The following is a 16186-nucleotide window of genomic DNA, read 5'->3' on the forward strand; positions in this document are numbered from 1 at the left end:
ACAAAACAAAAACTCAACATACTAAGAAACCAAATAAACACAGCCATAAAACTATGCTCACCAGATAAAATTAACGATGAATTAGACAAAATAAAACAATACTTCATCAACATCAATAAGTTTCCTCCACAGACCGTAGAAAACATTATAAGCACACACCTACACAGAAGGCAAAATCAACCAACTAAAGTAAATATAGCTCACGAATCAAAAAACCACGAAACCATATACTGCTGTATACCATATATTCCTGACATCAGCAAACAAATAACCAACATTTGGCAAAACTAGTAACAAAATATGACATTCCAGTTAATACCAAATTTATTCAAAACCAGGCACAAAACTGAGGGTCTATATTATGTAAAAAACTACACTGACAAACACCACACCAACATTATTTATAAAATACAATGTGATAACTGCCACGACTTCTATATTGAAAACAAGTAGAAAAATGGAAACCAGATTCAAAGAACATAAAAAGTCACCTTCACGCGTTTTCGAACACTGCAAGTCAAATAAACACAACATAACCATAGAAAACACTCAAATACTAAATAAAGAAACAAACATAAACAAACGCAAATTAAAGAAGCCTTACTTATACAACAACTTAAACCCAAAATAAAACCAATATAAAGGAACGCCTTTATACCTATATTAATATAATAAAATAAATAAAATTATATATTCAAACATCTAATACCGCCCTCTACATTTCGACACACAGTTACACAACCCCTTTCAAACATGTGGTCAGCTTCCGGTCAGTTACCTCTTTCTTTGTGAACCTAACGATGACCGAAGAAGGTCGAAACGTTGTTCGCTCTTCTATGTAAAATATTTTCTCAACCCAAACGAGCCGTTTCTGCATATAAATTTCTCAACAAGTTGGGTTTCTCGACATCACTGATTATTCTTATAATGTAACTAACCTACAGAAATTTCTATTTTCCGTAATTTATACATAACATGTTCAATTATACACGCGTGATTTGTTCTTCAAATATAATGATATCCGTTACAAACAGCACTCACACACACTCACGACAGTGGCTAATTGAGGGTTATATTTCTAAAGAGTGTGTGTGTCAGTTCGTATTATCGACTAGCTGCCTTCCCTCTAGGTAAGCAGTTAGTATTACTGACTAGCTGTCTTACCTCTAGTGTAAACAGTTTAGTATTATTGACTAGCTGCCTTCCCTCTAGTGTAAGCAGTTAGTATTACTGACTAACTGCCTTACCTTTAGTGTTAGCAATTGGTATTATTGGCTATCTGCCTTCCCTCTAGTGTTAGAAGTTATTATTATTAAGTAGTACCTCTTTCTTTCTTTGTGAACCTGACGATAACCGAAGAATGTCGAAACGTTGTTCGGTTCCCTAAATAGAGTTTTCTCTACCCATACCAACCGTTTCCACATATATATATATATATATCGTGTTATTGACTAGCTGCCTTCCCTCTACTGTTAGAAGTTCGTATTATTAAGTAGCTGCCTTCCCTCTAGTGTTAGAAGTTCGTATTATTAAGTAGCTGCCTTCCCTCTAGAGTCAGTAGCTCATCCTAATGACTTCCCCTAATCCATAAGCTCAAAGTTTGTGAAAATTGTGACGAAATAGCTCTCGTGCAGTTTTGTGAGAATATTCTGAAATGTTTCATTTGTTCTTCCAAGCCTGTCGTTAAAACAACTTAAATGTTTAGTAATGGAATTTAATATTTTAACATTATTCAACAAAGTTCTATACAGAATATCTTATCGTATTTAAGGCACACAAGTTAAACTCTAGTAACTGATCCAAAGAAAGCAGCGAGTCCCTGATTAATATTATTTCACTGTAATCTTAACATTTATTATACAAACTTGTCGACAGATGACGCTAACTAATGAAATTTGGTATATTTGTGTGTGTTAGCTTACGACAAAGCCTCATCAGGCTATCTGCTCTGTCCACCAAGTGGAATCGAACTCCTGATTCTACCGTTGTAAATCCAAAGACTTTCCGCTGTCTCACCAGGGGACTTGGTATTTTTGAGAACAATGTTCTCGCATTCTTTCAACTCAAACTATTTAAAATGAAGATACTAGAAATAGCGGAAGAAGAGAGAGAGCAATATATAAAAATTCGTACTTTAAGGTGATTCAATACAGAACAATCTACATAATGCGATAATATATAAATTTCGAATCATAATGATTATGTTCAGTACGAATGCAAGTTCGCACATAATTGTTCGTCAACGGAATCACGTGATCTCATTTCCAGACGTGACGTCATTCTTGAGACCAGTTATAGACAAAACTGAATATCGCACGTGTTTCGCTAACCCTGGCCATTTTATTATGCTTACTGTTTATATTTATCATCCACTGTGTAGGTTCTAGATTGACAATTAAAATATTTGGAAGTTAAATTAGTCACTTCTTAATATCCTGCAGAATATTGATATTGATACAGTCCAGTAAATTAAAACACAATCGAAATGAAGGACTGTGTTAAAACAACAAACCTAAACCTCTAACTAATGTTAGTTTGTTATAACCAAAAACAAGAAGTAACAAAAATAAATTTAAAAAAAACGATTCACTAATTGATAGTATCCCAGGGTACATTTTATATCCCACATTATAGTTAATAAATATATAAAATGCTATATATATAATTATTTATTTATTGACAGTTCGGATTTTCGGGAGTGTTGTATTTCTTGATGTAATAATTTACATGTAATAAGCTCCCAGTGGCTTAACATAATCCAGAGGGCTTACTACCAGTGGTTTAGCAGTAAGGTAGAGGGCTTACTACCAGTGGGTTAGCAGTAAGCTAGAGGCTCACTACCAGTGGTTTAGCAGTAAGCTAGAGGGCTTACTATCAGTGCTTTAGCAGTAAGTCAGAGGGCTTACTACCAGTAGTTTAGAAGAAAGTTAGAGGACTTACTACCAGTGGTTTAGCAGTAAGCTAGAGGGCTTACTACCAGTGGTTTAGCAGTAAGCTAGAGGGCTCACTACCAGTGGTTTAGCAGCAAGTCAGAGGGCTTACTACCAGTAGTTTAGAAGAAAGTTAGAGGACTTACTACCAGTGGCTTAGCAGTAAGATAGAGGATTTACTACTAGCAGCTTAGCATAAGCTAGAGGGCTTACTACCACAGGCGTTTCTAAGCTTTTTTTATTTTTATTTTAGAGGAAAAAGTAAGTACAGGAAATAAACACTGATAATTTTGGTTTCAAGTCACAGTTTAGTGGGTTTGAACATATTAATTGATTATATTTCGGATGGGGTCCACCATGGGAGGCAGAACTTTCTAATGGGACATACCTCCTTCCACACCTCTCCCTACACCACTTCAGTGAACACGCTCCTACTTATCACGCTGAAATTCGAACCTTGATTCCTAAGTAGGATAGAGCGCAGATAGTCCTTTGAACACATTTTGTCAACACATTATTATTATGTTTAAATACTAATTCATAATCGATTATGAAACCTGTACTGCCTATTATAGGTTCAGGTAGTAATTACCTTGGTTAGCCTAAACCCAACGTATAGATAGAATAATTAGTAATGTCATTCAGACATATCTCATATCTTCCTTTCAAAATGATGTCATTTGCTGAAACGAAAAACCGAATTAAGGGGAAGACATTTCGATAAGGACCAACGATTCGATGAGGACCAACATTCGATAAGGACCAACATTTCGATAAGGACCAACATTTGATAAGGACCAACATTCGATAAGAACCAACATTTCGATAAGGACCAACATTCGATAAGGACCAACATTCTGTCCTTCATAATTACGTTAACCTTCCAGCGGAAAGTTCAGTGAACTCTGTCTTTGTTCATCCATTAAAACTCACGAAAACAAAATCTATTTTATAGAGTAAATGAAAGACGGTGAACTTCGATATCAAATTGCATATTTTCAATCTTTCCTTTTCTGTCTTCAGCCACCAACTGAAGATTTGTCTCTGGATTACAACTTATAGATTTATTAAAGGTCTTCACAAGATTTGAAGAATTTCATTTGGGAAAACAGAAATCAATACCATCGACCTCTCCGAAAAACATTTTCCCTGTTTGCTCCAGATAGCTAGACTTAACTCTACACGATATTAAACTTCCACGAATATTTTGCGAACTACCAAACCATAACAAGTCTTTTCAAGAATTTTCCATCAGACAAGGTCCCCTTCAGTGCTACAACGGCAGTTATTCTGACTTACAACGTTAAAATCCGAGTTTCAGTGCCCGCGAAGGGGCAGAACACCGATAGCTCACTGTGTAGCTTTCTGCTTAATTGCAAATCAACATGAGATAAGTCCATTTAAAATACACTTTAGTCAAGTGTTCTTACGGATGCTATGCTATTTTTGAATTTGGTTACGAAGGCCACGTCCTCAAGTGGCACAGCGGTATGTCCTGGACTTACAATGTGGCACAGCGGTGTCCTGGACTTACAATGTGGCAGAGCGGTGTGTCCTGGACTTACAATGTGGCACCGCGGTGTGTCCTGGACTTACAATGCTGAAAACAAGGTTTTGATACCCGTGATAGACAGAGCAGAAGTGGCCATTGCGTAGCTTTGTGCTTAACTTCAGAAAAACGAAAGCCACGAAGTTATAGGCCTACAATACCTTCTGATGTAATATCTTGTGGTACAATAGTTATATCTTCTGATATAATATCTTGTGGTACAATAGTTATTTAATATTCTCTTCCATTTAATGACTCAAGAAATGTCTCATCTTATACTCAAGAAATGTCTCATCTTATATCCACTTTACTCTAATTTAATCTCAGTAGATTACAGAGGAAATTACCGATATTTTATAAATATTTTCTTTTTGTGGTAAATAGAAAAGATAACGCACATACTTGAAAGTTAGCCCAGTCTGTCTGATAAATTCTTTAGATGATACACAACAGACGTTTGAGAAATATGACCAATGGTCACCAAAACGTTTGGTCTTCAAAAAATATTTTCAGCTGAAATTTATTTTAAAATACTGCTTCTCTTTCATTTTATTTTTTAAGAGAAGATATTAATAATTAATTAATTAATTATACTACTCAATTTTAGTTATTATTGTATATTTGTTCTGAACTTCGCGCAAAGCTCCTCGAGAGCTATCTATACTAGCCGTCCCTAATTTACCAACGATAGAGTAGACAAAAGAGAACTTGTCAACTTCAACCACAGACAATTACTGAACTACTATTTACTAAGGTTTGGTGAGAATGACCTTGATAGTATAAAGGTCCTACTGCAGGAATCAAATCCTGAATCAGAACCATAATCACGAAGCCGTAATAACGATAATCACAGAAACATTGTGAATACATTGATACACAATGTGTCTACACATGATAAACAATGTGCACAACCTGAATTCCTGTAGTATTTGGGTCACATGATGTGTAGTCTTTTCACTGAACGAATGTTTCGTTGGTGTCCACAGATGGCTCATCGTTACGTCTGAGGACTTATACTGCTAAAATCGGGTTTCGATACTCACACAGATAACCCATTTTGTAGGTTTTGCTTTAAAAAAAACATTATTTTGTAATGTTTTATCATCGCCTGTTAGAAAGGTTAACCTGAAGATGACCTAAGAAGGTCAAAACATTGTTCTGTACTTTATTTTAATTAAAGTTTTAATACCAATACCTGCAATCTTTAGAATACATTTTTACTTCAACTGGATTTCTCGTTATCATGAGAAAGAGAGTTCGCTAAACTCATAGGGTTTACGTCAGTGTTTCTCAACCATGTTTTGCTCAAGACGACCCACCTATACATAATATACAAGTTCCACTATACCTAACGTTTTACAGAGTAGTCAAAAGTGATGTCATAGACATATCACCCGATAGGTCCCGGATGAAACACGTAGAAAAAAAAAAAAACTCAGGTAAAGTACCCACAAAATAGTTTAAAATATGTGACGTAGCAATTTATTTTATTATTTTTTTTACAGTATTTTGCTAAAATTTCGCGGCATCCCAGTTACGAAATAAATGGCTTACTTAGTAATAGGAACTGTTTATAACAAGCCATCTACAACGCCAATTTTATCAGTTCCATGATCATTTATCGAATTTCTGAATGGTTAACTGAAAAGCAGTTATAGTTGTTTCAAGTTTGATAATAGGTAAAATGATTTAATCAATACTGGTGATAACTAAGTCATGGTAAGACTAGAGGGAAGGCAGCTAGTCATCACCACCCGCCGCCAAGTTTTGGACTACTCTTTTACCAACGAATAGTGGGATTGACCGTGACTTTATGACGACCCCATGGCTGAAAGGGCGAATATGTTTGGTGTGACAGCGATTCAAACCCGCGACCCTCAGGTTACGAGTCGAACGCCTTAACATACCTGGCCATGCCGGGGCTCATGGTAATAGAAACCCAGGAAATGTATGTTTCCTAATGACGAGAAACCCACTTGAAATAAAAATGTAGCTCAGAACTGCTCTTATGGGTATTAACACCTTTACTAATAAAACAAAGAACAACGTTTCGAACTTCCTAGCTTATCTTAAGGTTAACAAACACATACCTATACTAATTAATAACCTGACGTCTAACTGAAACTCCCCCCTACAATCTCGTACCCGTTTATACTCTCGTCCCTAAGACATATACCCGCCAACTATCCGCACTGTGTACTCTGCTAAAATCCAGGGTTCGGCTCCCAAAGGTAGACATGAGAGAAAACATAATGTGGCTTTGCTTTAGAACAATGATTCTTTAACAGTGGGATGTGTGCCACCAGTGGTACGTGGGGCTAATATCAGTGGTACATGACACAATTACAAAATCATAGATACCATAAATAATGAGCTTCCCACATACATACCACCATGACTTACTGACTCGTCAGTATGTTTTTCTTTAAAACTGACAAATGGTGCCACATACTGTTGAATCGTGCCAGAAAAAACAGTCACATCGTACATGGCTAGGTGATTAAGGCACTCGACTCGTAATCCGAGGGTCGCGGGTTCCAATCCCCGTCATACCTAACATGCTCGTCTTTTCAGTCGTGGGGACGTTATTACGTGACGGTCAATCCCTCTATTCGTTGGTAAAAGAGTAGCCCAAGAGTTGGCGGTGAGTGGTGATGACTAGCTGCCTTCCCTCTAGTCTTATACTGCTAAATTAGGGGAAGCTAGCGCAAATAGCCCTCTAGTAGCTTTGCGCGACATTAAAAAGAAGCCAAACCAAACCACATTAATAGGTAAGTGTTAGGAATAAAAATCTTTCTTACTAATTTACTTTTATAAATTAGGCCTAAGTTTATGATTTTAAAAAAATTAAACAAAAAGTGGTATATGAGCCTGAAACATTCAAGAAGCACTTATCTAGAACAAACACTCATATGTAAACATGAAAAACACACATTCAACCAGGACAGTCAAGCCAAAATAATGGGAAATCACACATCTCAACCAGGACAGTCAAGCCAAAATAGTGAGAAAACACACACCACAACAACTAAGAGGTTTCTCTGTGTGTATTAATAATCTCTTATTTCAAAATCGGCCCCCAGTAGCACAACGGTATATCTGCGGACCCTCAACGCTAGAAACTTGGTTTCGATACCTACAGCGGACCGAGCCCAGATAGCCCATTGTGTATCTTAAGTGTTTAATTCGAAACAAAGAAACAGTATTTCAAAATCATAATGAGAATTGTTTACACTTCTTAAAGTAAGTTATTGACCTGTGAGGTTCATTATCAATCAATAAACAACTGTCCATCTTACCGTCCACATTCAGAGAAGAATTATGAGTCCTACTGCCTCCAGAGTTGGAGACGATGCACGTGTAATTACCAGCGTGGTTAGCCTTCACACTGGACACAGCAAGCAAAATGAAACGCTCGTGAACTTGTAGAGTAACTCCGGATTCAGGTGACAGAGGATGGTCATCTTTAACAACTTTATGTCAAATGGTGGATCTCCTTCATTGACCCCACACGTGATCACGACCGCAGATCCCTCTCGAACTCGGTTAGGAAAATCGAAAGGATTATCTTCGGTGGTGCTAGACAGAGAATAAAAATAGGCATTTTAATCTAATACTTTTCTGTTTACTTACAATTATTTGTTTGCGAGCAATTCTTCCCTTTGTATTTCAAATTCACACTGTTTTACTCTTAGGTACAAGTTGTTTGGGAACACAATTTTCCCAAAGGTGGCATCACTATATAGAACACTTTCGATGATCCTGACATCTGGTACTAAAATATATTTCACATTTATTTAGGACTTTATATATTGCGTTGCTGAATAAAACGAAATATAGTGCTTTTTCTGCCTTTTTATTCCTTACACCAATCACTGCATGATACCTTTTGATAGATTGTTTTTAGGTGGAATATTCATTGTAAAAGTAGGTTTAATAGATGACAAGCCTGTTATAGAAACACGGGTATGTAGGACTTTGTGTTTCTACAACACGAAGTTGCCGTCCATTCAAACACATTTCATCAAGTTAATAATTCTTACACCCTCTAGAAACAAATCTATGGGCATACTAGATCCTTGGTTACGTAATTTTTTATTACAATCTTCAAAACATTGAAATGACAAATTAATCTCAAAGTGTTAAAAAAGAGATTCAAATAAAGTGGATTTACGAAAGTTCAACAAATTTTCCGTATGTGAATAAAAATAAAATATAATTCTAAACACCAGTGTTTAGTGTTTACTAAACTTTACTTTTAGTGTTTACTAAAGTGTTTGGAAATGAATGGAATGACACACAGAGTTATAGTGTTTATTTGTGAAATTTCGAGTGGAGCTACTCGAAGGCTACCTACACTTGTCTTTACTGAATTAGAATTAACAGATTAAAGAGGAGGCAGATAATTAAAGAAACGTGCGAGCGATCGTTACATTATAATGCCCCTTGGCAGACTGCGAATTGAACGCTCTAACTACCAGGTTATGCCAGGCTACAAAGTGTTGAGATAGTTTAGTATTTGAAGTTAAGCCTAAAAACAACATAATGGGCTATCTGTATTCTGCCCACCACAGATATCGAAACCTGGATTCTCGCGTTGTAAGTCCGCAGATAATCCTTTGTGTCACTAGAGGGCGAGTATTGAAATAGAAACAGGGGCGTTGATTTTTTACACCCAATGGGGATGATTTTGCAACCAGTTATGTGGACTGTTCAATTTGCAAATTGGTAATCTCTGATTACGTGAACCTGAAAGCTGTAAACATACAGTCACAGAGTAATCTTGTTGCCACGATACTTGCATGTGTACTTAGGCCTATTGACTGATATTTACGAACTGAACTTTCGCTTAGATCGAATAGCTTAGAAGCACGTCTATATTAAAGATGTACATTTCGGCTACTGAAAAGCCTACATCTAAGCCTAATTATGTAATTCGATTGGTAAGAACACGAAAATCACAAGAACAAAACACACAATTTGTAGGCCTGTGATGCAATAAAACAATTCAACAGACCAAACTGTAGGGTGGATGATTGTATGCACCATACCCCCACCTAAAATGAAGGGGATGTATACCCTCATCCCCAGGATCTACGCCTCTAGATAGAAACGCGTTTATTTTATCTAAAGACTTGGGTGATAGCTTTAAGAACGCTACTATTTTATTGCAAAGTACGATATTTTCATAACAGTTTGTTTAGTTTTGAATTTCACGTAAAGCTACACGAGGCCATCTGTCCCTAATCTCAGAGTGTAAAAGTAGGAGGAACATAACTAGTCACCATCAACTCTTTTACCAACGAGTAGCTGGGTGACGTTATAATACCATGGTTAAAAAGTACGAGCGAGCATGTACGACGTGAAAGGGATTCGAACCTACGACCCTAACATTATGAGTCAAGCATCCTAACCACCTGGCTGTGCGAGGCCTCTCTAGAAGCACCCTCTATAATAAATATTTCAAATACACTATGTCTGCTACCGATGACCCGTTTCACTTAATGCTCCGGATGGTTACCCACACTGGGATACCACAAACAAAGCAGTTCTAGGAAGAATATTCATACAACCCGTATGCTGTGAACGCCTCCTCTAAGCCGAAAGTTGCATTCTTATAAATTACGTTTGTCGTAAAACAATAGTGTTAGGCTTAATGTACTTTAAACATTGCATTCTTTATTTGAATTCGTGGCAATGCCAGTGATACACTTACGGATTATAACGCTAAAATTCGGTGTTTGATTCCTTGCCATAGACAGAACGTATATAATTAACTGTGTGGCTTTACGGTAAAACAACAACTTGAGATAATAATATTATTTAACTTCATTTATTAACTGTTATTTTCATCATACAGAGCTACCTTCACTCTGTCCACAACGTGGAATCAAACCCCGGATTTTGCCGTGGTAACTCTGTAAATTTACCACTATCTCACCGAAGGATCGTCTAAACTTACAGTTACTGGGGCTGTTAAATTATATGTCTATGTGTGAGTTCGTTCGTTGTCTAGTGTCATCGGTTGTTTGTACATACCAAGTAGGTGGGAGGACGGAGGTGGGGGTGGGACGGAGGTGGTAGAAGAAGTACAATGCAGCATCATAGGCTGGTCCTCTGGTTGAAATTATCTGTTTGATTAAAGTTACAGCAAACTGGGATTTAGTTGAACGAAGTCTCCGTGGTTTTATCTCAGGACTAATGACTGGACATTACCAGTCAAAAAGATTTAGAAATGAATGTTTTATGGGTGAGGGGGAGGGCAAAGGTTATCTAGGTTCACGATCAACATACTTGTCACTTTAACCGTTACGTCTTGATGATCCGAAGCGCCGTCTTCACTGATTGCGTTGCATCGGTACTGTCCTTGATCCGAGTCGCGTTTCACTTCCCGAATGATAAGAGAACCATTTTGAAATACTTGTTGTCGGTGGTTGATGGGAAGTTGTAGACTACCTGCAAACAAATAAAGTTCGAAAGATGTGACTCAGCAGTCAGTGACTGAAACAGTAACAATTTTCTGTTCACGTTTATCACGGAAAGTTGGCGTGACCGGCCGCCAACTTTGTGTTTGGACACGACTGCTCGCGAAAAACCAATCTCTGATTGGAAAGAAAATGATTTTGAATCTAATTTTCCTCACGAAAGAACAAAAGATAAAATCGTGATTTCAATATATTATTATAATATTTTATTTGTTATTTCCTTTGTGATTTTTTAAATCCATTTACTGATTTGTTTGAATCACGCCACACACGAAAATAGGAGCAAATGTTTACTGATCTATGAAACTAGCCTGATGAAATCTCCTTGGGCAGATGAACAGTGTTACAAGAATTGTTTAGATATAGGAGATTATTCATTAAATTGTTCATCTTATAATCAGAGAACTTGACGCAAAAGTCGACAGTTTACTGGTGCTAATCCAAATGCTGTAAGCGGACTAGTTTTTTTAAGAATTTCGCGCTAGGCTACATGAGAGCTATCTGCGCTAGCCGTCCCTAATTTGACAGTGTAAGACTAGATGGCAGGCATCTAGTCATCACCATCCACCGCCAACTCTTGGGCTACTCTTTTACCAATAAATAGTGGGATTGACCATCACATTATAACGCTCCCGTGGCTGAAAGGGCGAATATATTTGCTGTGATGGAGATTCGATTCCTTGACCCGCACAATGCGAGTCGAAATCCCTAACCACCTGGCCATGCCAGGACAGTAAGTTGAGTAAGACACTATATTATAATAATTTTTCCCACTGCATCTTGTATAAAATTGGCATTATGGTAGACATCAGCTATTGTTTAATGTGGGTGATACATTACTTGTCACTCAAGGCGTTTTCACGGTTTTGACTTGAAATATTGTTGCCATTCAGTGTAAACTACCGAACGTTCTAGAAGAGAATGATGCACACAGTTCTCTATGAAAATACTAAAAGGAAAAGGTTGTTCTGAAAAAGAATCAACCATTACGTTGAACATAGGTTTGAACTATTTTCTAGAAATATTTAGGCTTAATTTCATCAAAAAAAAATACCTCTTTCCCAAACTATATGTTTTATAGGATAGCCAGCCACTGGACACTGCAGTATCAGTCTCTCTCCTTCAACTACTGTGACATTCTTCATTGGACGGACATATGGTGGGCCATACACGTTCACCTTAGCCACGTGACTCACCAATCCAATACCGTTGCTGGCAACGCACTCATAAAATCCTCCATCTCGAGTATGGATTCTACTGATGTTCAGGAATGCTATAAGTTTACCATTTTCATTTTCTATCTTTCCTGTGTGGAAATGACGACCTTCGGGAAGCGGTAGTTTGTCAATCAGCCACGTCACTTCCGGGAGTGGATGTCCAGAAACTATGCACTGAAGTGACAACGATGCACCAGCGTCCAGCGTGGTTTCTGCAAATCCGTTGTGAAGTTCAGGTGGTACATCTAGAAACATCAAAATTCCAACATTAATTCAATAAATTCGGGTGTGTGTCGTTTTCTTGTTAAGTTATCTTCTATATAGAAATAAAACATTCGTGGCATTTCAGTTTTTTATACATACTAAACCTGCTTTGTATCATTTAATACAAAAACTAAAAATTCTATAAACACTGTCACTTTTGGTTTGCTTTGTTTAAGTTTAATTAAGTTTTGAATTTCGCGCAAAACTACACAAGGGCCATCATCGCTAGCCGTCTCTAAATAGCAGTGTAAGACTAGAGGGAAGGCAGCTAGTCATCACCACCCACCGCCAACTCTTGGGCTACTATTTTACCAACGAATAGTGGGATTGACCGTCACATTATAACGCTCCCACGGCTAAAAAAGCGAGCATGTTTGGTGCGACGGGGATTCGAACCCGCGACCCTCAGATTACGAGTCGAACACCTTAACCCAACTGACCAATTTGTTTGAGCGATCATTTTATTAATGGTCAATTTCAGTTTTTCTAAAAAAACATTATTGCCCGTTACAATTTCTGCCCTCCCCCCCTCGGGAGCTTGGCTGCATCACTGCTGAAAAACGTTAAAATATAACATTTCAATCTCAAAAAAAAAACTCGTGTTAAACTCACGTTAAAGCATACCAACAAAATTATATGTCGCAACCTGACCACGCCCAGCCGTTCGGTGAACTTACCTCCAACTATAAGTTGTGCTGCAGCCTGAACGTTGTTCCCATGGCTGTATACGAAGCACTGGTACATCCCCTGGTCAGCTCTGGTGACAGCTCGGATGTGGAGAACATTTCGTGAACGGAAGTGAATCCGTCCGTCGAAAATTACAGACCGGAAATTTTTCATCCACACTATGGAATCGACAGGATGACCGGAAACAACACATGTCAGTGTTGCGATTCCTCCAGTCAACATCACCAGGGAGTGGGGCTCAACACTGGCTTTTAATGGAGCTGTCAGAGAAATAATTGAAATCATAACACCTGGAATATTTAACGTTTGTTTGAAAAAAAAATTTGTTTGGTTGGTTGATATTAAATTTCGCGCGAAGCTACACGAGGGTTTGTTTGTTTGTTTTGGAATTTCGCACAAAGCTACTCGAGGGCTATCTGTGCTAGCCGTCCCTAATTTAGCAGTGTAAGACTAGAGGGAAGGCAGCTAGTCATCACCACCCACCGCTAACTCTTGGGCTACTCTTTAACCAACGAATAGTGGGATTGACCGTCACATTATAACGCCCCCATGGCTGGGAGGGCGAGCATGTTTGGCGCGACTCGGGCGCGAACCCGCGACCCTCAGATTACAAAGCGCACGCCTTAAAGAGCCAGGCCATGCCGGGCCCTGCTACACGAGGGCTATCTGCGCTAGCTGTCCCAGATTTATCACTATAAGACTAGAGAGAAGGCAGATAGTCACCGCCACCAACCGCCAGCTATTGGGCTACTCTTTTACCAACGACTAGTAGGATTAATCATAATATTATAACTGCTTCCGGCTTAAAAAACGAGCACGCCCTGTTCAACGGGGATTCGAATCCTCAACTCTCAGGTAACGAGTCGAATGCCCTAACCACCTAGTTATGTTGGAGCTTTCTTTTAGGGAAGAAAAGTTTATAATGTCAGTGGTATTTTTACCAGCCATTAAGTTTCAAACTATCGAAAACATATTAAGATAATAAAACACTTCATTTGGTTTACTTTATAAACTAAAAACATTCAATTTTATCATAATACACTAAGTGAAGTTAAACATCTCGACTGTTTCTTTGCTCTTGAGACAAGAATGTGTTCTCCATTGACTCAGTGGTGCGTTTCACAGCATATAAAACTTGAAATCAAGTTTTTGTATCATTGCGTTTAACAACAAAACAAAAAGACGTGAAAATCTTAGGTTGAAATAATACAATATAGAGCCAAACGTCAATAGATTGATCTAAAATAAATAGTTGAATAAATTATCTTCAAAAATACACTTTTCCTGTCTTATACTTAGTTCTTTATCACTTTGTGTTTCTGGTTACGTTTCCTTTGTCTTACGTAAACGCTAACACTATTTTTTAATCTCTTCTCATTAAACAAGAGAAGGATAAGACAAACATTTAATTATGTTGAAAAACGTTCAATATATTGTCACTAAGTAACGTTATTATGTATTGATACTCACTAATGTTATAATGTATTGTTACTGATTAATGTTGTGAAGTATTATTGTTTACTAATGTTATAATGTATTGTTACTGACTAATGCTATGATGCATTGTTACTGAATTAATGTTATGATGTATTGTTACTGACTAATGTTATGATGTATTGTTGTTTAGTATAGTTATAATGTATTGTTTACTGATTAATGTTATGATGTATTGTTACTCACTAATGTTATGATGTATTGTTGTTTAGTATAGTTATAATGTATTGTTACTGATTAATGTTATGATGTATTGTTACTCACTAATGTTACGATGTATTGTTACTGATTAATGTTATGATGTATTGTTACTCACTAATGTTATAATGTATTGTTACTGACTAATGTTATAATGTATTGTTACTGACTAATGTTATGATGTATTGTTACTGACTAATGTTATAATGTATTGTTACTCACTAATGTAACGATTTATTGTTACTGACTAATGTTATAATGTATTGTTACTCACTAATGTAACGATTTATTGTTACTGACTAATGTTATGATGTATTGATACTCACTAATGTTATAATGTATTGTTACTGATTAATGTTGTGAAGTATTATTGTTTACTAATGTTATAATGTGTTGTTACTGACTAATGCTATGATGCATTGTTGTTAATTAATGTTATGATGTATTGTTACTGACTAATGTTATGATGTATTGTTACTAACTAATGTTATGATGTATTGTTGTTTAGTAAAGTTATAATGTATTGTTACTGATTAATGTTATGATGTATTGTTACTCACTAATGTTACGATGTATTGTTACTGATTAATGTTATGATGTATTGTTACTCACTAATGTTATAATGTATTGTTACTGACTAATGTTATAATGTATTGTTACTGACTAATGTTATGATGTATTGTTACTGACTAATGTTATAATGTATTGTTACTCACTAATGTAACGATTTATTGTTACTGACTAATGTTATAATGTATTGTTACTCACTAATGTAACGATTTATTGTTACTGACTAATGTTATGATGTATTGTTACTGACTAATGTTATAATGTATTGTTACTGATTAATGTTATGATGTATTGTTACTCAGTAATGTTATAATGTATTGTTACTGACTAATGTTATAATGTATTGTTACTGACTAATGTTATGATGTGTTGTTACTGACTAATGTTATAATGTATTGTTACTCACTAATGTAACGATTTATTGTTACTCACTAATGCTATGATGTATTGTTACTGACTAATGCTATGATGTATTGTTACTGATTAATGTTATGATGTATTGTTACTGACTAATGTTATAAAGTATTGTTGTTTAGTAAAGTTATAATGTATTGTTACTGACTAATGCTATGATATATTGTTACTGTATTGTTGTTAACTAATGTTATAATGTGTTGTTACTGATTAATGTTGTGAAGTATTATTGTTTACTAATGTTATAATGTGTTGTTACTGACTAATGCTATGATGCTTTGTTGTTAATTAATGTTATAATGTATTGTTACTGACTAATGTTACGATGTATTGTTACTGACTAATGTTATAATGTATTGTTACTGATTAATGTTATAA

General features: G+C 36.4%; 1 protein-coding gene across 1 annotated transcript in view; it reads right to left on the bottom strand.

The window, feature by feature from the left end:
* LOC143245816 (cell adhesion molecule Dscam1-like) overlaps nucleotides 1-13417 on the bottom strand; it is a 28214-nt gene extending 14797 nt beyond the window's left edge. Inside the window, exons 1-5 of the mRNA XM_076492070.1 lie at nucleotides 13123-13417; nucleotides 12019-12426; nucleotides 10774-10935; nucleotides 10519-10684; nucleotides 7867-8058 (exon numbers count right to left, since the gene is read on the bottom strand). Coding sequence (XP_076348185.1) covers nucleotides 7867-8058; nucleotides 10519-10684; nucleotides 10774-10935; nucleotides 12019-12426; nucleotides 13123-13417 — 1223 coding nt within the window. The remainder of the gene's footprint in view (nucleotides 1-7866; nucleotides 8059-10518; nucleotides 10685-10773; nucleotides 10936-12018; nucleotides 12427-13122) is intronic.
* Between the last annotated feature and the right edge of the window lie 2769 nt (nucleotides 13418-16186).

Source organism: Tachypleus tridentatus, chromosome 3 (assembly GCF_004210375.1).
Source record: "Tachypleus tridentatus isolate NWPU-2018 chromosome 3, ASM421037v1, whole genome shotgun sequence".
NCBI classification, from domain to species: domain Eukaryota; kingdom Metazoa; phylum Arthropoda; class Merostomata; order Xiphosura; family Limulidae; genus Tachypleus; species Tachypleus tridentatus.